The sequence below is a fragment of the Chelmon rostratus genome, chromosome 10, assembly GCF_017976325.1.
Source record: "Chelmon rostratus isolate fCheRos1 chromosome 10, fCheRos1.pri, whole genome shotgun sequence".
In the NCBI taxonomy this organism is placed as follows: domain Eukaryota; kingdom Metazoa; phylum Chordata; class Actinopteri; order Chaetodontiformes; family Chaetodontidae; genus Chelmon; species Chelmon rostratus.
In genome coordinates, this window is record NC_055667.1 from 8,624,355 (window position 1) to 8,651,709 (window position 27,355).

The following is a 27,355-nucleotide window of genomic DNA, read 5'->3' on the forward strand; positions in this document are numbered from 1 at the left end:
TAGTGACGAACCCATAGAGAATTATCATCCGCCTCTGCAGTTCCCGCAGATCTATGGAGATACAATGTCTTTAGCTCGTTTGGTTTTTCAGTCTGCAACTTCACTGTTGTGGTTCATTCTCACGGCTCTCATAGCAACAAAGTTAGAGACCAGATGGTGAACACAGGCAGCATGTAGCAGCTAAAGAGACAGATGTGTCCTGGTTTACTCCGCCAACGGGTTTTGGGCACCTTCTCTGCTGCCACGCACAGAAAATGTTGTTGTCTTTTTTCATGGCGTTCAAGCGACTGTTCGCAATAACTGTCTATTAAAAAACGGCCCTTTGTTGAGTACTTCCGGCAAAAGTGACGCATGTATTTTGAGCCATCATTCAAAACCCAACTGTAAGTATTTCTCCTTTAAATAATGAATGTTCTTATGCGTTTCAACTCATATGTTGTTTTTGTCTGCCTGTGTTTGTCTTTACAACGCATGCTCAACACTTATTCATGCAGAGACAGACACAAGCAGGGCAAAGCGAAGTGAGACGTCGCAACGTGCGAAGCAAAGCACTGTATTCAGCCTTCTTCACCTCTTCCACTCATCGCACGATTTGAGCAGAGGTGAGCAACCACATGTGCTGCTACTTACAAACTAATGTTCGCAATGTTCTGGACACAATGACAAAAAAAACACCTGATGAATTTGTGCTTCGAAACACATGGATGAATGATGATCTGTCTCTTTTCAGCCGTCCCTCATTTTCACTTTCTACCTTCCTGCTAACAATATATGCCCTTGTCTTTAACTTCACCCTTTCTTTCATTACATGAATCCTCTCCCCTCTTTTCACATCCCTTACGCTACCCTGCCTTTTCCCCTTTATCTGCCACCTTCTTCCTCCTCACCTCCTTCCTGCCTCTCCTCCCCTTTCCCTCATCATCCTTTTCTTCTACTCTTCTGAACATCTAATTGTCATGTCCCTCTGTTCTTCTTCCCTCTCCCCACCACCTCTGACGCCCACCTCTAACCCCTTTCCCCTCCTCCTTCTCACCACTCCTGCCAACCATTCCCCTCTCTCTTGCCTTCCTCGTTCCACCGCTTTATGCTTTAAGAACCTTGTTAGCATCTGGGCCAATTAGGTGGGCAGCTGCTAACGAGGCAGCGTGAGCATACATCACACCGTTATGCTTTCGCTTCAGTGTTCGCCTTCCTCGCTCAGCTGCTGCATGTTTTTGCCTTTACTCCATATAGAGGCTTCATTAGGGCTCCCTAATTGTATGCTGACATTTATATTTTAGATATAATGATGGCTCTTGCTGTACAGAGAAAATAGGCTTAGATTCCTAAACCTTTAACAATTAGAAACTATAAATCAGCAATGCACAAGTCAGGGATATTGCATCTATAATTTTCTAGGTAAATAAAGCAAAAAGGATTTAAGTCACAGTTTTGGTGCACTTTTGTACATTGTGAACGCATTATACAGTAAATACATACACTATAATCATGCTATGTGTACGATTACATCTAATTTAATCCCATCTTCTAGACAAATTACCCTAAAAGTAGTCAACTCCTGTCTTTTTTCTTGCTTACAAAGTGACTTTAATAATTACCACATCAGGATTATAATGGCACATGATGACAACCTCAAGTCTTACAATTTGTAATTGGAGAGGGAGAGGAAGGGAACCTCTAAGAAATGAGAGAGAAACATCAGAAAACGTTTTCTGACTGGACTCTCTTTCTTTACGCAGGCTCTGTAAAAGTGAGAGACAAGAAAAGGGGACGAGGGACGGCGAGCATGAAGGAAAAGAGAGGGGGCGCGTGAGGACAGCCCGTGAAGACATCGCACCCCCTGGTGAGGCAAATGACCTTAAGGCAGAGAGGAGACTGACAGCGGAGTAATGACAACAGAAACCACACCACATGATGAAAGAGAGATCAGAGGGAGAGAAGATGGGAGCTAAAAGAATGACATAAAGATCAGTGAAGAGGACGTGTCGGCTACAACAGTGAAATTATGAGTGGAGAGGATCTGTGGACTAAAAAAAGGACATTGAAACAGCAGAGATGTGCTGCTGGGAGGCTTTGATGATTTACTGTATATAGACTGCACTGGCAAGGCAAGAAAATATGCGGCTGAAAAAGGAAAACCCTTTTAATAACCACAGTGAGATAAATGCAACGGGGAAATAATATAAGCCAGAGGCATTTAATAAAACTCTAGCACACAGGCGGTGTAAATGCATTTAAAACATTGCACAATATAAATCCACTTCAGATGATCACTATTAATCAGTGTTTTAAAGATACAGATATTACATTATCATGCCTTGTTGTTGGGGCTTACCTTGAGGAACTTATACAAGAGGAATGTAAACCAGTTGGTCAGCATCTTCTCAGCGACAGACTCCGTCCTGACACACGGAGGAAAAACAACAAACACCGCGTTTGAAAAGGGACATTAAAAGGGAAAGCTCTAACCAAATTATGGAGCAACATGAAAACAATTTTGCTTGGACAATGGAAATTCAGGGTACATCGTTTCTGAGTAAGATGGATGATCTACATAACTTTGTATTACTGCTAAAATACATTTAAAGTTTGGTGACAGTTTAGTCGGTTATGTCCATTTAAACGAGTGGTGACACAGCAGGTTTTTACAAAAGCAGGCAAAACTTAGAGAAAACTAATTGTATGACATGTTTTTTCACGTGCAATCATCTCGCAAACTCTCAGATTCATCTTAAAAGCTAAATAAGAAAATAGTCATTCATTTATGATTGGAACATTATTGTCCAGCCTCTAGGTTACACTAGAGATTAGACAGAATTCACTAAATTGAGATGTATCAACAGAACACTGTATTTTCTGTGTAATACCAACATATTGTTTTGCCAGGAAATGGCTTTGTATTTTTTTAGTAAGGTATTAGGAAATCACAGACCCACAAAAAGAAGCGACACAGCCCTGAAACAGTAGCCTGTGGGTGTTGTTCATATCAGATACAGTATATACTCTGACTCTACTACTCTGACTGTGCAGAACTACTACTACGACTAGATTCCTCCTCCCAACACAAGCCTGCTTACACCTCAAAAGATCTCTGTCCACATGTGAGGTGGGATCCATCTTTCCTGTGCAGTATTGTAAATAACGTTTGGTAACAATGGCAATGAGTGCTGAGGAAGTGTGATAAAATAACAGGAACACATCCAAAGCCTGTCGATTAAGATAAATAAAAAAACAAACATTTAACAAGATATAGTTCCTTGGTGCCCTATTTATTTATCTTTTGCTAGTGACTGAACAAAGCAGTTGAGAGATAACTACATTTCACTGACAGATACTTGGATTTAGTTTTTTGGTTCACATATTCTTCTTGTTGTTTTCTGTAAGCTATAATTGAGACATATAAACAAAAAGTGAAGTACTGTAATTTTCCATTTCTTTTTGTCTTTCTGTCTGAGTCTCTGCATTTCTCATCTTTCTCCTTAGTTATTTATGTGATATCTTTGAGTTTATCTGGTTTATTTCATCCTAACAGCATCTCTCATTTATATCCATGTTTTTTGCCTCTGTGCTTGTTTATTACTCCTTCTTCACTGAAAAACATTAGCTGGCTCAACAAAAACGTAAGTTCCCCTGCTGCTTTAAACATTTTATAGAATTTGAGAAAAGAACCAAGAGATCAAATTCGATCAACGACTGTTTTGTTGTTCTGACATATGAGTTTATTCCACTAAATTGCTGCATTATGCTTTACAGTGCAATCTTTTCCCCTCCACATGTTCCTCACCTCCTGAGCAGCAGTTTAGGATGGTTTTTGCTCTCTAGGTTTCTGTCTATCAGGTCTGACAGCAGCTGTTTCAGGACTCCGGTGGCGTACTCCATCTCCCCCTGCAGGGCCGTCATGATCAGAGATGCGACATTGCCTCGGTCGCGCATTGAAAAAGACCTGGAAATACATAGAAACTCCACAATAAGATTCAACATGAGTATTTCACACAGATATCCCCAATTTTTGTTGAGTCACTTCCTCAAAATGCATGTGCACCGTCAACCTCCTGACTGTTTGATTAGGAACGCATTAATATTTTAAATGCAATCCCAATCAAACTCTGTTTGGCCATAAACCATTTGGCTAAGTGCTTTAAGGTAATTTTAGAGCTGCTAAAAAGTTATTCTATTAATCACTTTGCCTTCCTGTTGTAATCCAGCACAGCCTTTGGTGCCATATTTGTCCAATTAAACAGGTGATAAAAGCACGCTTTCTAAAGACAAATAATCCTTTTTCCCCAAGAGAACTTTTTGTTGTCTGAAACAACTGTAATTACAATATTTATTCCTGACAAAAGGCAGCATTACGCCTACAGCATAGTGCATTGAGTACACCACAGATTCCACAGGGGAACTTTGATAGCTTTAAGTAGTTGTCAACCTGAAATAAACAAGCGGTTTCTCATCTCTCATCTCATCTCTGCTATCATGAAGACCTTCCTGCATTTACAGGAGCCTATTCCCATTGATAGTAATTAATAATAAGATACATTATTAAATAATATATTATATTAATAATATAATTAATAGTGGACATCCCTTTTGTATTCATATAGCAAAAGCAAAAATACACAGTTGAACAATAAATGAAGAAAGACAGACACCTCTGCGCCTCCAGGGTGCGGATGAACGTCAGGAGGAAGTGCTTCTTCGTCAGCAGCTGGCCAAACAGCGTCAGAGCCTTCTCGACATTCGCCTGAACCTGAAGAAAGACACAGAGACAGACGAGTTACAGCAGAGATTCATGGCATTAAAAAGCAATTTTCTGTATTTAAAGACAAGAACTACATGTTGTTACAATGAGCAGTTACAAAAGTGTCTTTAAAGTGGACCCTCCTCTGTGTTTTGCTTATTATCATTTATGTGTTCGGCCTTCACTGTGCAGAGTGACATATGAACAGTTTGACACTTGTAGGATGTTTTCACATTCATCTGCGTAAGGAGGAACGTTTCACTGAGGTGACTTTAAATCTCACCCATTCCTGTAAAATTAACCTAAAACACAGATTCAAGGCAAACCTAAAGTACATTGAAAACTGTTCTTGAACCATTTGTGCATGCATGATTTTAGTCTCTTTGAAATGTAACACTCACAACAGGAGTCAGAATCACTGTAAGTGCTCCTGGCATTAAGTAATAGAAGTCTGAACACACTAAAGTAGAGGGTTTTCATTTCTGCCTGAACATTTTTTTTTTGCAAATAGATGCTCGCAGATGACTATATGTGGGACTTATTAGCAAAACACACAAATGGAACTACAGCATGAAGCCTCATTGTAGTCAAAATGTAATAAAAACGGGTAACAATACCACAGAAAATGTTTTTCCGAATATATATATCTACAAATGCTATAAATCTTCATATTGAGGCCATTTCCCATATCATTTCAAACCACATGTGATTTGTCTATCTGCACTGAATTCCTTGATCTGGCTTTTAGAATTTCATTGGCTATACGAAGCACCAGTCATGTTCACAATTGGCTGCGACTGCCTCAATCTTCAAATGAAACAGGAGAACAACAAGGACTGTCATTGGCTATTCTTGGCTGTGGATATATATGACTAAGTGAGGTGTCAATCGAAAGGTAAGAGTGAAGCAGCCATTTAAAACCAACATATCACCTACACATGCATGCTTACTAGTTACGAGTTATAACATAGAAAATGTGGAGGATTAGCATGTGATAAAGTTATATTCTGATTCTGTAGTCATCACACTCACTCTGTACTCAGACATTTCTTTCCACTCTATATGATGAGCTGAGATTGGCTTGTAAACAGCAAGGTAAGACTGATTGGCGACTCTCTCTCTCTTTCCCGATGCACCGCTGTGTGCTGCTGTCTAAGTGATTCTCAGCTGTTGCTCTACAGATGATTTTAGCAGACAATTTGACATAATTGCCTTCTTGACATCAGGGGGTGGATGGGTCAAAGCATCCTCCAGTTGAATATCGATAAGACGAGAATGTTAATCATCGTTCCTGAACCCACTCATGTACTCACGTATAACTTTTTGTTTGGTTTAGACTTTTATAATACACTAATGTATGTAAGCATCCTATTTTGATGGCTCAGGACTTTTCCAGTCACATTCACCACTCTCATTATCACTGTCAGTATCAGTTATATTAATTGAAAGCCCTTACATGTATCTTTTCATTACACTTTAACAACTCTGGCTTTAAATCTGTTGAAGGAACTTTCTAAAAATGTCTAAAGCCTAATCGCACAGGTACGAAGCAGCCAAACATGAGAGCGATTCTCCTGTCAAACAGAAAAGGAGAGGAGGGAAGAAGCGTCGGGTCATAGCAGGATTGTATGTGTGTGTCAGGGTTGGTGACAGAGGTGCACCCTGCTTGTTCCACTGGCTGGCACCTGTCACTACTCATCAACAACACACTAAACCCCCTGAAGACGCCTCTCTGTCGCTCACTTGCTCCGTCTTCCTCACCGCCCTAATTCTCTCCCTCGCACTTATTGTTTACTGTTTCACATCATTGGTCTTTCCCCCATTTTAATTTCTCCTGCTCTTGGTGTTAGTGTGTCTGTAACGCACATCATTCCCACCTCTCTGTCTGTCTCTGTCTCTCTCCGGCTCTCTCTCTCTTTCGTCATGCTTTTGTACCGCTGTAACATCTATTCTTTCTCTCCTCCGATGTGCTATAATAAAGTGTCTGGGCCTCTCGCTAAAGTGCTAAATGAGATTCTCGGGCCTCCGGGGTGGATACTGAGTGTTGTGTGTGTGTTTTAAAGGGGGAGCAAGAGCAAGAAAGCACAAGAAAGAGAGACAGATGGAGATGCATGTAGATAGTACACACGCAGACATCTTTACTGTATTTCAAGGAGAGGGTTAGAAAGGGTATATTAAGTTATCTGCAAGACTGTGTATGTGTACGAGTGTGCATGTAGTGTGTGTGTGTGTGTGTGTGTGTGTGTGTGTGTGTGTCAGCATCACCAGTGTGTAGTGTGGCTGTCTAGCTTAGGGGAGAGAGCAGTCACACAGAGCAATAAAGCTAGGAGCATTGGTTTACACAGGCCATTGGATTACAACGGCAACCCCTGGGGGAAATACAGAGGGAAGGGGAAGGAAGTCTAGACATAACATAAAATACGTAAGATCCCTTTACCTCTCTGCCTCCCTGATGCCTCAAATTAAAGGTGGACTTTTGGTGATTTGTATCAGGGGACATCTCACCCACAGTTTCATATCTCTAGTCTTTATTTTGATTAGCTTAAAAAAATCAGAAGAGTTGATGTTTTACGACCTTGTAAGACTGGTTGAAAACAGACTGGTTCAATTTTCATTATACAACTTTGAAAACTTAGCGTCAAAGACTCAAAACTGAGCAAGTTTAGAATATGAGTCCTTGTACCTTGTGCACGTAAGGCTTCTGAATAACAGTCCAGAGTAAGTCTGGGTTCTCGGTTTATCAGTTTATATTCAGTTCCAAGATATCAGAGCTGCCTATCTTTAAGGAGCAGTGTGCAGGATTTAGTGGCATCTAGTGGTGAGGTTGCAGATTGCAACCAACTTAATAACCCTCATCTCACTCTCTCCCTCCAAGTGTGTATGAGAACCTACGGTGGATGAGACACTCGCAAAAAAAGTAAAAGCCGCTCTCGACTCTAATCTAAACACGATTCTTGTTTTCAGGTGATTAATCAATAATGACAACATACTAATTCATTAATTCTACCTTAAATCTCGAAGAAACATTGAGGAAATATCCTCCTTGTCAAGACTACAGTTAAAACAGAATAAATACACAGCAGTAACATTCAGCAGCGGAGTAACTTCTAATCATGGTTTTAAATTGACCTATTTGTGGTTGTTTTTGTTAATCGTGTTAAGTTTTAATGTGTGTGCACAGTACAAAAAACTAAAACAGTCTTCCTCAAAGTCAGTGTTTGCATGCAGGACGTCAAGCATTAGCTAATCACTTGAAAGGGTCAAATAATGACTATGAGACCAGTTTAACAAGGAAGTTATGTGTGATGGCGTGTTGCCATGAAGGCTGCGACAAATAAATAGAAGCCAATGCCTGTCACGTCTGACTGTTGGAGATCCCCACCCAACCTTTTCATAAAGGCGTCATGATGAGCAGACAGTCATCAGTAATGAATCTTAGGGCAGAGTGATAAGCTGAATCTCAGGTTTTAAGAGTGGAGACACGGCCGAGTCTATACATGACATCACCATAATCAGACAGACAGTAAGACAGATAGGAAGATGGCCTCAATTATCTGCTTCCTGCTGAGCAGAGGAAAATTAGCTCTTTCCTTACAAATATCCAATTTTTTGTCGAGGTTTGTTTGCCAATGTGAAATTCAAAAGTAACTTTTTGACTTTGTCGTTCAAGGTTTAATATTGGGCCTTGAACCTGGAGGTTCAATATTGACAGTGGTAAAAATAGAGAAGGATCATTTCCCAAAATCACACTTTTCTGTATGAAACAGGTAGTCCTGAAACCATTTACAAGACTTGGAGTCAAAAGCAATATCACACAGCCTCTGGAGGAGCACAGTATGATCAATAGCATGAAACGCTCTTGTTAAATCGAGAAAGAGAGCATATTTCCATTTTTCAACAGCACACACAGCATCATTTGTAACCAAAGTAATCGCAGTTGCAGTGCTATGCAGCTTGGATTTAACACAGAATGATTAGAAACTAATCACTCCAATCACAAGACAGTTTGGAAATTGGCTGTTAGTCGTTTAGATCATTTTTGTCACCACCCTGATGCAGTGGGTCTGGATGTACAGGTTTCCAGACCCGAGGGATAACTCCAGTAGAATGGAGAGATTACACAGATATGTAATTTGTTCAGCAATGAATGGAGAACAGAGTTTTAAAAAATAAGGGTCTAGTTTATCCTCCCCTGTTGCTTTCCTGCAATCGATAGCTTGAAGTGCCTCCCTAACAGCAGAGGAAGTGAATGCCTGTAGGGTGAACTGAGAGGTACGCTTTAAGGAGGGCACATGGGCCCATGGCTGACTATTAAGAGCAGATCCTGTTGACACCGTATCAAACTGACTCCAAGCAGCAACAAAATATGTGCTGAAAGAATTGCAAATCTATGATTACTTATTTATGAAGCAGTCATTAACTGTAACATGAGAAGGAATAGATATAGAGGACTTGTTTTTCTTTACATTTACTGCTTTCCAAAACATTGACAGGTTCGTAAGAGAGCTAGAGATGAATTCTACAGGATAATTGCCCTTTGCTTTTCTCAAGGAGGGCGCACATTTATTTCAGAGTTGTCTCAAAGTGCACTAGTGCGCCTCGCTGGAGCCCAGGCTTTTTCTTTGCCTGGAGCACAACTGATAAATCTGTGGAGAACCAGGGGCTTGATCTATCTTTAACCTGAAGCTATTTAAAAAGTGCATATCTATCAATGATAGCAAGTAATACATTTGTAAATTATTCCAATGTTAATTCTAAATCTGGTATTTCAGAAGTGTGATATATATTACTGTCAGCAAGGTCACTGAGAAAAGCCTGTTCATTACATTTTCTGGCATTTCTTTCGATAACAGGTCTAGAGCTTGATCTTTCCTGTCTGGTACCTCTAACACAGGCTGGAGGGCAGTAGTCACTAAGGCCAAGCGCAAAAGCTTCAGAAGCACTAATTCTGCCCTTCCATAGCACAAAATCATATGTAGGCTCTGTCGGCTCAGATTGTCACACATCTCTTTTATACTATTTGAATCATTTGTCAACCAGTTTAGGTTAAAGTCACCTGGAACCAGTTACTGTACTGTGGAAGTAAAACTGCGAATGTATTAATTGCCCTGAAGACAGCTGAGGGTGGTCTCTATACACCCACCATATTCATTTAATTACTGTTGGATAAGTTAACTTTCCGTGCAATACATTCAAAAGAATGAGGTCTAGTTACAGCAATTAAAGCTGCAAGCATGACTTCACATATACAGCCACCCCATCGTTCTGTCATTCTATGTTTTTAAGGATGACGATTTCATATTGAATATCCTCAGCCATATTCTTCACAATCACAAGCGCCTTTTGTTAACAGAGACAGTGGTGTCTGGATCCAGATCGCAGCCAATCAGTGAAATGGAAAGAAGCCCGCCCACAGCTGTCAGTGTTCAGAACAATGGATCATAAAAAATAAGATACAGTTAATAAAGTAGGCTGTTACTTCAATACATTTCATCAACATTTCATATTCAGTGCCCCTCATCTCATTTTCAGGTTGTATCTATTGGTTATGAACATTCATTTGGGCTGCAAGTGAACACTGTGGTGTTTTGCTGTCTCACAGAATAAAAGGAGATTTAACAACTTAATTAATTTTAGTTATTTATAATTGTATAAATAGTGAAAGCTAAACCCAACTCCTCAAGGAGTTAGATATGATAAGCAGATTCTATACTATTCGTATTCTTATTGATAAAAATATAAATAAGTGCTTTTGAACTCCGGGCACAAAATGAATTATGTCACAAAGCTTCAAGTGAGTCGGCAAAAGTAGCACAAAAAAGAAGGAAGGGCATGGAGTTTAAGTGGATGTACATCCGGCTACATTCCTGTTGGTAAAAACCCTTTATCTACTGCATTTGCATTACCAATAATTTTAAGTTGTATCTTAATAGTCTATGCTAGAAACCAAAATAGGCCTTTTTCTATATCCAAGGATAGTCATATCACGTTTAAGTAATCACCACTGCTCCTTCTTGCCAAAAATAAGTGAGGATGTATCACCAAGAAAGAATCAAAAAAGGCAGAAATAGCAGCTGTGAGACCACCTAGAGGGTTTTTCTTCTGTAGGAATATAAAACCACTCTCTGGATTGGAACGATTAAATGAAGCTGTAAAAGGTCAAACAAATTATTCCACGACTCCAAAAAGTCAGTGCTCCAATCAAAGCCAATGGAGCAGCACCAGATTCTACATCTTAATGATACTGCTGATTACAAACTTGGCTCTCTGGTTTCAAGCTTTGGAGGAGAGTAGTTTATGTTGACATACTATTAATTCTACTTCCCTTGGTCTCAGGGGTAAAATGTCTCTATAAATCGAGTACGCTATCTCCATTCAGCTGTGCTAGCAAGGTGGTTGCGTGTACTGGCTTAATTAATAACAGTGATGTATAACACAAGTAACAATCCTAATAACCCTGAATCTTATTTCTCCCTCTTTGCTCTAACCCTCTTTACCTTCATCTTCTGCTTCATCTCTTTATCTTCTTGTATCTCTTACACAACACTTCTTTTCAGTCAATTTCAAGCAAACCTCACTTAAAAACTCCCCACATCAAGAGAATGTGGTGAGCCTTTGTCCCATGAGATCAGACTAATGATGATGCTAAGACTCTTGAAGAGTCATTTGCAGCCATCGAGACAAGCTGAACATTAACATAAAGTAGGTAAAATACAGGTTATGTGATTGCTTTAAGGTGAAACACGACTGGAGTTCCTCTCGGCTCACATCTCAGACTTTTGGAGGGGCCTGTCTGATTAAAACCTGTTATGGGAAAGCTATTAAGCAGCAAAAGCCAGAAGGATATTTTCACATCATTAAATCCAACTTTTAAAATACATGTGAGAAACACTTCTCTGAGGTGAACTACTTGTACAACTAGCTAGCATAAGCAGCTACTGTTTCTACTTTGGATATAAGTTTATTAGTGCAAAAGCTTGTTCTTGATTAGTTATGGTGCGTCTGTTTCAGGTTCAAGCTCGGATGGTGGTGTACTGACCAGTACCTCCATCTCCTTGAGCACCGGGTGGTCCTCAATGCCTGGGAAAAGGACCCTCATTGCGTACGTGCGGTAGTCCAGGAAGGGGATCCCAGCTCCGTCTAGCTCCTGGGTCAGCTCATGGATGTCTGTCTGAAGCTCGGCAAAAGCTGCGAAGACAGATGCAAATGGACAAAAAGAGAAGGTGAGAGGATGAGCGATGGTGAATAATCATGTTGAATGGAAACAACACATGCAAATGAATCTGCGATTTGCAAGTGACAAACACTTGTATGTCATGACACAGTCACCATTTGTGATTTGTCAGTAAGCAGCTCTTACAGATGTTCGGCCCCAGATAGTTCTACCAACTTGATGCTATCAGTCTGTAACACTTGTATTCTCAGCACCTTTATTTTATGAAAAGCAGCAAAAGGTTGGCTAGTAAATCAGTAATTGCATGATGCTCCTACATTATGCTAAACCAACCTACTGGCAACAATTACAAAGACTGAGACTGTATATAAAAAATCACACCACAAGATTTTGTATGGACTGAGACGACAGCACTGCAAACTAAATATATGGGTCAGATGAGGAGCCTGCCAGTGACAATCAAGGCAAGGAAATGCAGACAGACAGAGAGCGCAAAAAGTGCATAATTTCAGGTAGAGCGTCTGGGTCTTATACAAAAGGCTAGAGAGAAGAAGCTGAGAGGTAAAGGTCAGCTGTGATAAGGAAAGAGGCCCACAAAGGCAATAAACAAAAACTAAAACACAGAGAAGACAGAAACATGCAAGAACATTTGATTTGGTCTGCAAGGCAAGAAAAAAAATCTTTTGACAGCAGTTACTTTTTTCTGCAATAAAATCAAATATAATAGTAGACTAACACTTTCTTCTGTGTGGTCCCTGAATGCAACAAGTGCGTGGTGCTTACACATCATGGTGACTGTCAAGAAAAGTAGATGCAGAATGGCATGCTGTCCAAGAGAAATTAACAAACATTTTTTTTTTTTCTTAAAGTAAGCAAGTCAGTGTAAGTTATAATTAGTGGAGACGAGCTCGCAGTGATGAAAAAGTCTAATCAGAAGAGTCATCACAGCTACAAACATGCTAAAGTGGAGTTTCTCTACAGTTTGGCATCAAACCTAGAAACATTTTAGGTGCACATAAATCCTGATATCAGCATAAAAAATACATTTAAAAAAATCCACATTTCATTCAAAGACAGAGCTGAAAAATGCAGTTAATTGAATTTCTTCCTTGGTGTCCAAGTCCTGACAAACTCAACCTTTCCTTGTCCAAGAAAGACCCAAACGCAATTAAATAAAAAAGGAAAGCTAGCTTGGGGTGAGAAAAGCAGAACCAGGAGATAGAAAAACAAAGTTCCTGGAAAGGAAAGTCAATTAATTGCATGAGTGGATAATTATTAAGAGAGCGACGGATGAGTTTTCATGCATAATTTCTCCCAGCTGTTATTGGACTGTTTGGTCCACAAGAGAGATGGAGAGGAGAGGAAGCAAGCAAGATAAAGGATGGAAAGCAAAAGGAAAAAAAAAAAGGAGAGAGATAGAAGAATGGAAGATGAAACGGTAAAGAAAGAGAGGAAGGAAAATTCAGAGGATAGAGGACAAACAGTAAGTGACTGGGACTAAGGACAGAGGAGTGAAAGTTGAGCAGGGAAAGGTAGGAGCTGAGAGGAAGTGCAAAGTAGAATGGACAAGTGGAGACCAAGGGCAGAGTGACAAAAGGAGGAAGGAGAGAGGGGAGCGAAAGGAAAAGGACTCAAATACACAGATATTGTCAACTAAACTCTCATCTCCTCTTCTAGCCATCAATCAAGCTCTTATTTATCAGCCAAATGGTAAATTGTTCTGCTTAAAAAGGAACCCAGCCACTTCCTCCCCGCGACAAAAACAGCGAAATTATGGCTGCAGACAATATTCTTCTGACTGACAGGCAGGTCTATGAAAATAACACATGAAGACATCTCTAACACAGTTTTAAGCGAGACTACAACTTCTGCTGAACTGCTGCGACTTTGGCCACACGCAGTGAAGAGATACTAAATGGTTTGGGTCTGAAGATTCCTTTGAGTAGGTTGCAAAGACATCATCATAAGATGACTTGACTGAGAGTTAAAGGGGTGCAACCACAAGAAAAAAACAAACATGAACACACTGAAGTGTATTCATCACATGCTAAAATGTACTGTAACAGTAGCACAAGAGTCATAGAATAAATGGACTCATGCAAACATGTCACACACAGTAATATCAATTGAAAATTTGCTAGCATTAGCCATCATAAGCTCCTGGTCATACCAGACGAAGCAAGGCTGCAACAGCACAATCCCTGAGTGTGTTTCAGTGAGTAAGGATGCATTTTATTTCCAATGAATTCCCAGTGCACAGGATATATTCAACTACAGCTACATCTACAACTAAACATACTGTATGTAGTATGTTACCAGCTATCTTTTACTGATGAAACGTACTAAAACACTAATTAAAATTTAGAAACAGGGATGACACAGCCTTTGATATGGCTTTTTGAGTTGTGCTTTGTTATTGTCATAAAAATGCATTATGCAATCATGTATTCGCTGAAAAATGCCCTCATGATTTAAAAGAAGCCGATGGGTTTTTAATTTCATATTCTAATGTTTTTAAATACTCCCTTTATAGCTTCAAGAAGACCCTGTGCACCACAGTTTAAAGACAGACGCAGCTTAGGTCCTCTTGCCAAGTGGACAGCTCAGGATGTTTCACTTTAAAAAATGGGGAGAATATTTTTGCTTCATAACATTGTGATATATGATCCCTGTCTAAAGCAATCAGAAATGTCAACAGTGTCACAGAGACACAGAGACACACACACATCCTCATGCCTCTAATGAAATGATGTGCTCCAGTGGAGACGTTCCCAAATACCTGAACTACACTGACTGATGAAGTTTTTTCACATAACTTAATGTCTTCCTATCACCTGCTGCTGTAACATGACTTTGGCTGCTGTAAACAGTGTCTGGCAGCTCTTCGCTGGGAAAATCCTCATGTGTTTCTGTTTTGAGTACACAAAGAGAAGACCTCAATCAACACAGAGTCTGGGCAGTGAGGCCGCGGTACTGAGTGTGCTTACATTAGCATGTAAACAATGCTTTGACCATGAATTTGTTTGAAAGGCCATTTGCATTTTGTTCGCTTCCATGCAGTCATACAGCATTTGAGAAACATCCATACTACCTCTCCTGGACGAAAAAGGGACATTTGCCAGTCAGCAGTTGTCATTTCTAATGTGTTATTAATTACCCGTGACTGCTAATATGCTACTCTGGATGATAGCGTACACTGCGATGACTGCTTCTCACGGATGACTGAAACAAACTTCCCCTGTCTCTTCCCCTCAAGACCGTTAGAGCGAAGCCGACCTCAAGCACATACACTTCCATTTGCCATCACATGCACGCACACACACACACACACACACACACACACACACAGCAGACCGCCCACTTCATCTGTTCCTCCGCCCACACACGCTGTCTCGTCTTGATAGGCCAGCTGGGAGTACAGCAGGCGGGGCGGGGTGCTTTTTTGAAGAAGGGGTGGGAATAAGGCCATGCTTCATTTCCTGGAAAACTGAGTGGTTTTACTTCTATTGACTTGATTACCATCTGATCTCTCATTGAGGAAAGAACACGGCCTTTCTAGTTGTGACAACAATCTTGAAATGAGGCACAGCGAGAAGCTTAGAACACATTTTATGAGGATGTCGGCAGCGATCACCCTGACACTGCAGCACTTTAAATCAAAAGCTGTGGCTGGCTTTTGTTTGACAAGTGATCCTGGCTAGACTCTGTGTCCTGGCTGTGGTGTAATCATATTAGAACCAGTCAGTGATTTGTTCATTCTGAAAAGTGGGGGTGGCCCTGGGGAAGCACACCCCTGCTCCCACACTCCCAACCAACACACACACACACCCATGTGCACCTCCCAAGCTTGGTCTGGGGGTGCTACTGAACGATCCTCTCACTCTCCTGTTGCTATGTGCCACTTTGGTCATGAAGGTGACACTGCTCTATACAGTATACAAGCTACAATACAGAACTGACAGAAGGCCGGCTGGCAAAAAAGGCCCAGTTACAAATCTGTCTGCTATTTCAGAACCATGGAAAGCGCCATGGATTGATCACAGCACGGTTGGGCTACTGATCTTTAAAGCCATGTTTGGGGTCATAGATTTAACTTGCACAAACCTCAGTCAGATAAAGGATCAATAATTCAGGCAGACTAGACTATTCAATTAAACAACCCCTCTGCCCCTGATCTTCCTCAGCTACTAGGGGATGGACCCCCCCAAAAAAATTCTGCTGATTATAACCATGCTACTAAATCTTCAACCTCACATGAACTCCCTCTAAAATAAGCAGAATGGAATGATCTTTTGGAAGAATGTTGTTCGTCCCTCCAGTAGAGAAAAAAAAAAACTATGACAAAGGGCTCTGAAGCTTTCCTTGAGGCTTGTGGTGGAACAGCACCGACTACATCGCTTAATGGTTTTTTCCACTAATTTGTCTCCCCTCTGTGTTTACATCAGTGTGACATATCGCAAGTGACAGAGGTTGACACATTATACTGTACATAAAGCACCACTTGGCTTGCCTGCTGACTGTATTCCTGTGAGGATGGTGATACAAGTGTAATTTAACTGGCCATGCCTTCCTTCTGTTATGCATTTTTTTTCCACCAGCCCTGTATTTTCTTAAATAAAACTGGTTTTTATTTGCTATGAATCAGCTATGACAGTTATGCATTCACCTCAGTAAACATACCCTGCAGTAACCCTTTCGTCAGTGATGGCGGCAGCATCCAACTGCAATTGACTACATCTCTGTCTGCACTTTCATTCACAGTTGTAACCGCTTATATCTCTCTCTGTCTCTCTACATGATTTCTTTGGCTATAACAGGCCCCTCTGGCAGTCGAGTCTATAGAAATGTCCTCTAACATTGTTCAGCCTGCACATTCATACCATGAAACCTCAACCGGCTTTCTCATCTTGTATAGTTGTGTACTCACTTGAACACAGCAGACTCACACAGCCCAATCAGTGTCACTGCCAGCGGCTGATCTTGTTTCCTCAGGCAGTGCTGTATCTAGGCACTATGAGATGAAGAGAGGACTGCGTTTTGTGTGGCAGTTGTGTAATTTATTACATTTGGGACTTCTGCGTTATCTGGATGGGAAACCAATTGTACATATTGTACAATATAAATGTTAAAGCAACAGCCAGAAGAAAGTTAGCTTATCTTAGCATAAAGACTGGAAATGGGGCTGCTAGCCTGGCTCTGCCCAAAGCTAAATAAAATCTGCACCTCTAAAGAGAGCAGGGAGGTCACTGTGTCTGGCCAAGAAATACTCTAACACCCACTGTAGATTACAGTGAAAATGAAACACATGCAAATCCCACTAAATGTGACCTTGTAACATAAATGAAACAATCCAGTGCGTGTGTGTAAGGATAACAGACTAATTATATCTCTAGTCTCGTAGTGCAGCACAGAACACAGATTTGTGAAGAAGAATCATGATTTGCTGAATGGGTATTAACATACAGTTGCCCTCTGGTACAATCCTAAAACAAACAGCTTCGCAATTCAGTTTTATTCCTAAATGAATTAAGATAAATGAACAATTAATGTTCTGAAAACACATGATCACGGTTGACGCAGGCATTCTACAAAGCTCTAGCTTCATATTTACCGTACTAAGTTAGTGGTCTCAATCTTCTCATCTAACTCTTAAGTCTAATTTAGTCTACAACTGTTCGGTGAAAACTTAACTTTGAACAAAGCTTTGGATAAAAGTCCGTACACATTATTTCATTACTTACCTTCTTTACATTCCAGGGCCACTCTGGACTCCAGGTTGTCCATCTGGAGCTGCAGACGTTTCAAGGTGCGGTCGGCGTCCCTGGACTTTCTCTTATAGGCAATCAGCACAGCGATGATGACCAACAGAAGCAGGCCGCCACCCCCTCCGATGCCGATAATGGCAGGGAGCGTCAGCAGGCTGTCCGAGTAGATGTGAAGAGTCCCGGGGGAGTACTCGAACCCACCGGCACGGATCTAAATACACACACACGCAAACACACACACAACTGATTTTAGTGATCATGGGGGAAAATACATACATTTGTTACCTGGGGAAAGTTATTTCTTTGTAAGTAACTCTGCTTTATTCATAGCAATCAGTATGACCTCTCTCTTCTACCAGTCGGCAATGAGCAGCTGCATTATCTGAGCTGAGGGTTCAGTTCATCGCTCAAAGGCAGCTCCACCGCACCCGTTAAGGGAGAGGAAATTTCTACTTATTTACTTTCCCCTGCCAGATTCTGTTCTGCCAGTCTGGAGATTTGCACTATCGCCTTCCAGAGAGACATAAAAAACCAGAAGGGGGTCACTTCTTCAGCAGCAGATGGTTTGAGAATAGATGAGGTGGTCTGAAGAGATTGAAAGTTGGTGGTCTGATGAAGAGAAGTTCGTTGACCCAATTTCTACCACAAGGATCATTAAATTTTGATCTGTTCTGTACTCACACTAAACAGGCCTATCTTTGACAGGCTAATATCACCTGGACTGCTGTGAACATTTCTTGTAGGAACGGTTTTCAGTTCTTGCCTGCAGGTGGGCAGCTTTAGACGGGTTCCCTGATGAAGATCTCACAAGCGAACTTCCTCAGTCCTCTGAATGATTTTCCTTCTGCGCTGTGTGCAGATATTTAGGCTTTTCTTAGGGTTTTAAGATAGATATTTTGTTCTTAATGCCCTCATTCATCACTGTCAACTTTAACAAACTGATTCAGGTTAGAAAGTGTGTAGACACAGAAAGTGCTGAAGCCAGATACACACACACACAGAAACACACAAAACACTAAAGACACCCAGAACACACACATACACACCGCACACATACTCACGCACATGCTATAAGCAATCAAACAAAGTAATCACCAGCATTTAAATCTCTCCCCAAGGAGTCTTGGTAATTATGGGAAGTCAAACACATGTAATGTTATTTTCTGTGTCTAAATACATTTACATACGCGCAGTGTGTCTCAGAGAAAAAAAAATGCAGTGGAATGCATCAAATCAAGCTATCCACAAGGGGGGTTGATAACCGATTAAAATGAGGTGTGATTATGCACTTTGAAGCTCTTGTAAGTGCACTTTCACGTTGACATGATCAAAGTCTGATTAAAAGAAATAAAATAGAGAAGTTGTTATATCAATATCAATGCAGTCAATACCTACAAATTAAATTTGCAGTAGTAGAGACAATTACACTGGCTTGTATAAGATTAAGTGGCCAATTAGCTGTGTGGACATGATGAGGTTGCAGAGAAGTTGCTTTTCAAAGGAGATTGAACTAAATGAACTTGTACGAAAATTTGAGTTTGAGTTTGGATTAGTTAGGTTGCATTCAAGCTGACGATTTAAAAGAGTTTGCAAAAGAGTCTGTAGATATCAGTGAAGTTTGCACAAGCTGATGCAGCTTCATGTTGCAAATACAAGAAGTTTCTTGTACGTAACAGTCCATGATACCAGAGGTTGTCTTAGTTCTGATTTTTAAAGGCAGATAAAATAACAATAGTTTGGAGCAGGAAAGACACGCTAGCCGATTAATCGACTGCGCAGCTATAACGATAGTTGGGTTTTTTTTTAGCTTGTGTGGCCCACAAGTTACCAAAAAGTCAATTATTGCAGGTTCTCTGATCATCTTTGATGTGCAATTAATAGCTCTTATCTATGCTTTCATGACTGACAGATAATCGAACCACTCTGCACACTCAAATAAAATGTACAACGAGGAAGAAGTAGAGCAAGTAATGATAGGTCGTCTGTGTCGGCATGGGAGACCAAAAGTCTCTTGACTTATTGAAGAGTCAAGATGAGTTCAGAGTGGAAATTGGAGGCCAGATAGACCCAAGACATTTCCCAGGAGGAAAAGCACAGCTGTGGCTGAATTCCATTTAGTTGCTTCAGGTTCAGGACGTACTGCATGTGTCTTACTGGGACACTTGAATAAAAGTCAGCCATCTTTCATGATATTAGTAACACAGCCGTGTTTTTCCCACAATGAAAAGTCAAAAAGTCTGCTGTGGAAAAACACTAAAGCAAAGTCAGGAAAAATACATTTTAGACTTGTTTCCACAAGAAACAAAATACTGCGAAGGACCCAAAGAATATTCATGGAAACAAATTTGTAGTCCAGCTCCTGTAAATTGTTACTCAAACTAAGGCGTTAGTAAAAGACTTATAGGTTATTTTTGGCATAAGACAGTTTGGTTGGACCACCCCAAACCCAATGCTCACATGCTGGATACACAGTAGACGTTGGATGCAAAATGTATCCACAAAAAAGGATGTTAGAATTGTGAAATTTCTAGATTCTGGGTTGTTTTGTGACCCCTCATGTCGCCAGTTGGTAATTATAATCTAATCTGAGGTCACTGGTGTAACTGATACAACTACCCAGGGGAAAACATGTCCTCAGATGACATGAGTGCATCATAAGTATAAGCACTATTAAGTTGGAAACACATTTTCGAGGCATTTGTCTATTTTTATTCTCCTGACAGACTGAAGGACTGATGGAGGAACTTAAAAAGCTGAAGGCCAAAACAAAAAACAAGTTTCTTCGAAAACTCAAGGGAGGCACACAGCTGCCAACACACAGCTGAGCATCTGAAGGGACACACAAAGAAACAGTGACACACGCATACAGCAGTTCTTTCTGTACACCCACGCATGCACACAAAAACACACACAAGCCAAGTATGTCTGGACACCCATTGGGGTCCCTTGTATGTAGGTCATTCTACATGGGGAATATTACTGTGCTACAGCTGTGTCCTTCTCTGCAGCACCGCGCGGCACACGCAAAGACATGTGCACACAAATAAAAACACATGCGCACTCACGCGTGCATGAGAAACGAGCCACAAACACAGCGCATGTGCGTTTAACGCACACACGCACACGGCAGAAGAGATCGGAACAGACAGCTCTATTTTTTCTTCGGCTATTGTCAGACGAAGGACTAACTCCACCATCCCCCCCAACACATCGCATCGCTCCGATATTCAACATGACATTTCGTTCAAAAAAAAAAAAAAAAAGAAGGAAAAAAGAAACGAGAGTTCCACCTTGGAACTAGCTGGTTCTGTTGAGTGCTATCATATCGAATTACATGGATGCGCTGTCAGTGGCTTTCTAGGTATATTGGCTTTAGCTAGCGGGGAGTAAATGTCATAATGATATAGTGAAATGACTGTGAAAGGACATTGGTGACAAGTTTAACAGGGGCAGGAGGTGGGGGAGAGTTGAGTGGGTGTACTGGCGGGATATTCAGACAAACATCCAAATATATTTAGAGTGAGTGCTGCGTCGCCTGGCTGATGTTTGACCTTCCTCAATGCAGATGCTCCAGGAGCTGCGCGGTGATTTTAAAAGTCTGCTCCAGTCAGAGTGAATCAGGGGTTTCAGTCTGCAGCCTGTTGACAGCTCAACACACTAGATGAGGAAGAAAGCCGAACGCTTGCCGTGGGACGCATTTGTAAGCACGTTCTGTGACTTTTTTGGGCACTCTTTCGTGCCGGATCATAATTTCAGAACATACGAAACGCTATAAATGAAGGTGACATGAACATCATTCACATGGTGGATGGCGATAAAAAAAAAAAAAAACAACAAAAACACAGAGAAAACAGGAAGCATAACTTAACAACTTGATGACTTTTAAAAAATGCAACTTTAGCTTGGATTTGCTGAGAGTTGGACAAAATTTGCACATCAGAAAGGTTTATATAGTGAACGAGGTTCCTGGATTAGAGCTTAGAGACGAGCTTAGCGTCTGCATATCAGTGGCATCCTGGAGAAACAATTCTATTCTTAATACCACCTTTTATGTTTCTGCATTACTCGAGGACAGAGCCTCACTGTTGACAGTGCCTTGTCATGGACATAAACTGTAGCAAAAGTGAACAGTCACATGCTTTTCTTATCTCTTACTATGTGTCATACATAATTCAGCTCTCTGTCTGCCCACATTTAGCACTAGTTTATTTTCGTGGATCAGGTATCCTATTATTAGCACATCAATTTGTTTTGAGAAGTAAATATACTGAATCACCTTATGCTAATAGAAAAAAAAAGCTGTCTAAGCACAGGCAAAATGGAAGGTTTTAAGAGGCTCTACATTTGCCTTTAGTTGACACGCTGTGCAGCTAACACCTCTCCTGAATCAGGCCGGCAAACTCAAGTGAGATGAAAAGGGTGATGGAAACTGAGCCCCTGTAGGAGAAGGGGCATGCCGGGGGGCAATTCCAACACATAAAAGAAGAATTCTGGTGCACTCTGAGGTGAAAATATGGGAAAATAAACATGTTTTCTGCTGCGGGTAGCTTGCAAAGGCCTCAAAAACATCTTGACGGTGGCACAGTCCTTGCTAACCCACGCCCCAGTGCACAGACAGAGTGTTCCAGTGCTGAATGTTTAGTGCTGAAATCACTAATCAAACAGCCAATCAACAGAAAATTAATCAACAACAACTCTGACAATCAATGAATTAGCATTGGGATTGTTGAAGATGTCAACTGTAACAATGGGAACTTGTGGAGGGCATTTCCACTATTAACTTACATTTTACAGACTAAACAGTCAAATAAGTAATTGACAGGCTAATTAAGATAAAATTATTAATTGCCCTTTCGTCTTTGCCCACTTCTGTCCTTCGCTCAAGTGATGCTGGCAATGACAAAAACCTGAGACTGTCGTGTGATGCAGGAGAAATGTTAGGTTTACCTACAGAGGATTTCTTATTCTACAGAAGTTTCTTGTGTTATGGAACTTCGCAAGCTGCTTTATCTGGCACGGGCAATATTAATTGAACATGCCTGAAGTTTCTGGTCAGCAGTCTCAGAACAACACTAAATGTGACAAAGTTCAGGGTGTGATGCTGGGCTCAGTGTGGATGCAGGGAGAGAGGTGCAGAGCAGTGGTGATTGGCTTGTGGATTTACTGAGGGTTGGGCACATTATATTTTGTATACTATTAAAAGTCTACATCGTCAAAGCAGAAGCTAATAAAACTACATGAAAAATGGAGACGGCACCGAGGGACTTAAAAACTTCTCAAATCTAAAACCAGCAGCACCTGCAGCAAAGAACTGCTTACGCCTGCACAGCTGTTGATGTGGATACACTTCAGCGGATAGACAGAAACACGGCCTTCAATCTGCAGACATGTCTGGAGGTTCACTGTGGTCTCGTTGAGCGTATTATATGAACAAGTGAATGATTTCCCTGTGACTTGTGGCGCCTAATGGATTTAACTGAACGTTAACAGCACTGAAATGGTGCAAAAGTCCGCAGACGTGTGCTTTGTATTTTGAAGGGACATGTCATATATATTTATCAGGGTTCTGGTCCCTCTGACTGAACTAAACTTTCACTGCAGGCTAGCTGCAAGCCAATGAAGATCATCATGTTAATTAAGCATTACATATTTAACAGCAGCCGTGGTGTGCACACTCAACGGAGCGTACCCTGCATCTGTCAGAGGAAATTGTTTAGAAAAGATACGAGGGGGTTATTCACATAACTCAACAACAAGGTTAGAGTGACATTATGGGCTGAGACTGTTACACTATAATGTTTTCATATTCATAAGAATAAATGAGTTAGTGTGGATATACCACATAGGACAGGTGGTATTTTTTGTCCTTTTATAAATTGTTTTTTGAATAAATCCTGAAAACTGACCCAGTTATTTAATGAATAAGGAAGATAAGAAATACAAGTATTACATTAAGAGAGAAGTCTACCATGAAGGTCTCAGCCCATAATATCGAGCCAGTTCTCCTTCAGATAATCTATTCAGTGCATGTTGGTACAAAATGGGTCAGAAAAGTGCAACATTTTACAAAGTCAAAGTCAGGTTAGACCAAAATGCCACTGATGGAGACAGAGATGAAGAGACAGAGGAGGCAGAGTCGTGATCTGACCGTGACTTTGTGTTGTCCGGTGAGGTTGGGCCATTCACACAGCAGCTGGCTCTCAGACAGGGTGAGGACACAGGGAGTTTCTCCAATCAGCACCGTGTAGTTGAGGCGACTGTTACCCGGAGCCGCTGGGATCAGGTTACGACCCTGAACACACACACACAGACATGTGGTGAGGAGAGGCATTCAGCTCATTTATCTTCAGATGGGCCTGATCAAATTGTAGGAAAGATTGTTGTTAAACATTTTACTTAAGCCAGTGAAATACCATCAAATGCCTTTTCTTCAATTTCAACTTAACACTAAGCTACATTGGAAATGACTCTGATGACACGGTTCTTTGATGACAATCACACTTGTTTCTGTAAATGAATGCAGAGAAATGAGTCAGCGACAGAACAATCGCTCATTTAGAAACCCTCTTGTTAGCAAATCCCACTAAACACAGGTCACAAGTACAACTACGCAGTTGTCGTCTTTGAAGGCTCAGCAACTTCCTAAAACAGCTGGGACTGTAGTTTTTAGCAACAGGAGTAAATAGCACATTTGTTTTCAGCACACAGGGACAACAATAGAGCTCAGTGGCACAGAGGAAGGCGATATATCAGGCTTTGGATACACAGATAATAATTGTTATTAAGACCAATTCATTGTTGGTTTAGGTCTCTTCATTGGATTTTTTTGTTGACAATGAAAAAAGTACAGAATGAGAAAGATTTATCAATTTCAGCATAAACTCATACTCATTTGCAAGCATCAGTTGTTTGCTCGCAACTCTAAAATTGCTGATATGCTGTTCTGATTCATCTGCTCGTGTTTTGCTGTATGAAATGTGGTTTTCTAGAATGGAATATTCACATTGTGTATTCTGTATTGAAGTAATTCAGTCAATCAAGCCAACAACCAGAGAAAAGAAATAAGACATGAAGATGAAGGTGAGGAAGAGGAACTGCATCATGTACATACTATGTAGAGGCACAAAACGACAGTTTTGTCCACTTAACTGGATTCCACACATTTAGTCTGTACAGCTGGTGTGTAAATTCTAACATTTGTCAATTTCAGTTCCAGTTTTTCATTTCAATATCTTGCACTTGTTCCAATTTGACAAACACTTTGCCCGTGATGGAAGGGGGGCAGTTAGTGGTGTGAAAAGAAAGACCTTACGTAACATCAGGAAAACAAAAAGCAACAGGGGGAAAGATGAATACAAAGAAAACAAGACAGACAGGAAACGTGGCAGGAAAACATCAGGAGAGCAGGCACGAGGAGTGGAGAGAGCAGAGACAAGATTATGAGAGGGGTAGAAAAAGATGGAAGGGATATACTCTAAAGTGAGGAAGAAGAAGGGACTGAGCCGAAAACAGCGCCGGCGAGCGAGCGAGATACACAGAGTGAGGGAGAGAGAGAGGAGATAGCTGCCGTGTCTCCCGCTGGCTTAGCAGTGTGTCGCAGAGACAGACTCCGTTTTCCAATCCCATCGTCTCTGCAGGCCGCCACCCAGCCCCACTCTGCAACCCTGTAAACACGCATCCCATTCCATCTCGCAAACACACACACACACACAGCCTGCCCGCCACACACACACGCAGAGCTCGAGCCACACATGCACTCAAGTCGAAGCCACACACGGAGCTGTTGCCACACATGCACACTACAGGCAAGAGGCATCGTGCGGGGATGCGATCTTGAAAAACACACAAACCCACACAGGAAACGCTCACGAAACACCGAGACCAGATAAATGTTTTTTCTCTCGCTGACACACCTCAGTAAAACACGCCCGACACTTCAGATGAGAAATTAATTGCGTGGCGAGCGCAGTGCACGCATCTGAGAAATGCAGCCCCCACATCCCACCCCGCCAAATTGCATTTTTGTCCATCTCATCAGTGCTTCCAATGGGTAGGCAGTTCCTCCAACAAGCCAAGCAGGAGATTTGGCAATTACTGAGAGGCTCTTTGCTAATAAATTATCATTTAAGAAATAAATTACGACGGTTACGCTGCTTTCAATCTCTTCATGGAAATAAACAGCGTAACACACTCTCTGTGACAACATAAGAGATAGTCAAGGCAAATTCTGGCAGAAGATAAAAGCACTGAAGACCGGATTCAATGCAGATATAACACTTAGATGTGATACTGATTTGAAAAAAATTAATATTACACTGTCCCTTTATTGTGCCAAGCGTAGACTCTCATGAAAGATGAAGTAAAACCATTTTACACTACTTACACTGTATAGCCCACAAAGTGTCAGCAGTTAAGAAATTGTGTTTTTACCTCTTTAAGTTCTTTCCAGTCACTGATCCGCTGGCTATTTCTCTTGCTTTGGCATTAGTAATAGCCCTCATACCTGTATATTCCCTCCCACTCTAATTCCTCTCCAGTCACTCTTTGACTAAATATTTCAGGTGAGCTCCATGAGATAACACTCTAACACATACACACAACTCAGAAATTGCCAATTAATTTCATATACTTATGTCCAATCACTGTTAATGAAAATGAAAACCAATATAATCCAAATCCCCTGGACCGCGGGCCTGTGTGCTTCCACGCTGCCCTTCCAGCACTCGAAATTAATTACACAAATTGAAAGGACTGTTATTTCAGAGGGCTCGAGGCTGCAGAGGAGGATGGCAGTCAAAGAAGTTGCTGTTAGTTACTGAAGGACAGAAACTGGCCTTGGAAGGTGTGGATGTTTGCTTTCAGCTTTCAATTATGAATTTGTGAGATTTTTTTTTTCTTTTCCCTCTGAAAGACCTTGTAAACACATTTGCGAACTTTTTTCTTGCTTGTGTGGAAAAACAGATGTCAGTGAATGTGTGAGCTGGTGTATGTAGGCTTTGCCATTATTAATACAAGATAGGTTCAATATGTTTGAGGCTCTCCTAGTCAACCAGAAAGTAGAAAAACCTTGGGAGAAAAACATCTAGCGCTACCTGAGACCTAGGCTCAAATAAAATATTTAGAATGTGTCTACAAGTGTGCACACACATTCTGCATTTTAACACACTTTTTTGTGAGGCTGCTCAGCATCAATATTCTGTTAAAAATCAATTATAGTTCAAAAAAACTGAAAACGTAGTAGAACCCCCTTCCCCAAACTGTGGTTATCGAATCATATGCAGCAACTGAAACTGAGCGCAGCAGATCTGTCAAGCTTGGGATTTCCCCACATGGTAAAGCAGTGTGCATGTGAGTTGTAATAAGGGTGATAATGGCATCTAAGGGGTTGGAGGGTGGTGTCATTTTGTTTAGAAAAAAGTGTAAGGAATGGATTAAACGGTGTGTTTGTCTGCTCCAGCATAAGATGCAAACATTAGCGAGCAAACTACATACAGAGGTAACAAAGGTAAAACTAATTGTTATTAGGTTAGAGCTGACAAAATCTGTTAGTGACAGTTAATACCAGACAAAATCCATCGTGGCTGATGACAAATGCTGACCAGCTTTTGTCCACCTCTATCTGAAATCAAGGACCAATTCTTTCAAAAATCACTGAGGATTTTGAGTGATGCCTGCCGT

At 41.0% G+C, this 27,355-nt stretch overlaps 1 protein-coding gene across 1 annotated transcript in view; it reads right to left on the reverse strand.

Annotated features, from left to right (window-relative positions):
• The window catches only part of LOC121612282 (plexin-A1-like), a 201,945-nt gene that overhangs the window by 16,715 nt on the left and 157,875 nt on the right, over positions 1-27,355 (reverse strand). The window contains exons 18-23 of the mRNA XM_041945070.1: positions 23,826-23,969; positions 17,654-17,888; positions 11,778-11,926; positions 4,650-4,747; positions 3,785-3,943; positions 2,336-2,402 (exon numbers count right to left, since the gene is read on the reverse strand). Of these exons, the coding sequence (XP_041801004.1) occupies positions 2,336-2,402; positions 3,785-3,943; positions 4,650-4,747; positions 11,778-11,926; positions 17,654-17,888; positions 23,826-23,969 (852 nt within the window). The remainder of the gene's footprint in view (positions 1-2,335; positions 2,403-3,784; positions 3,944-4,649; positions 4,748-11,777; positions 11,927-17,653; positions 17,889-23,825; positions 23,970-27,355) is intronic.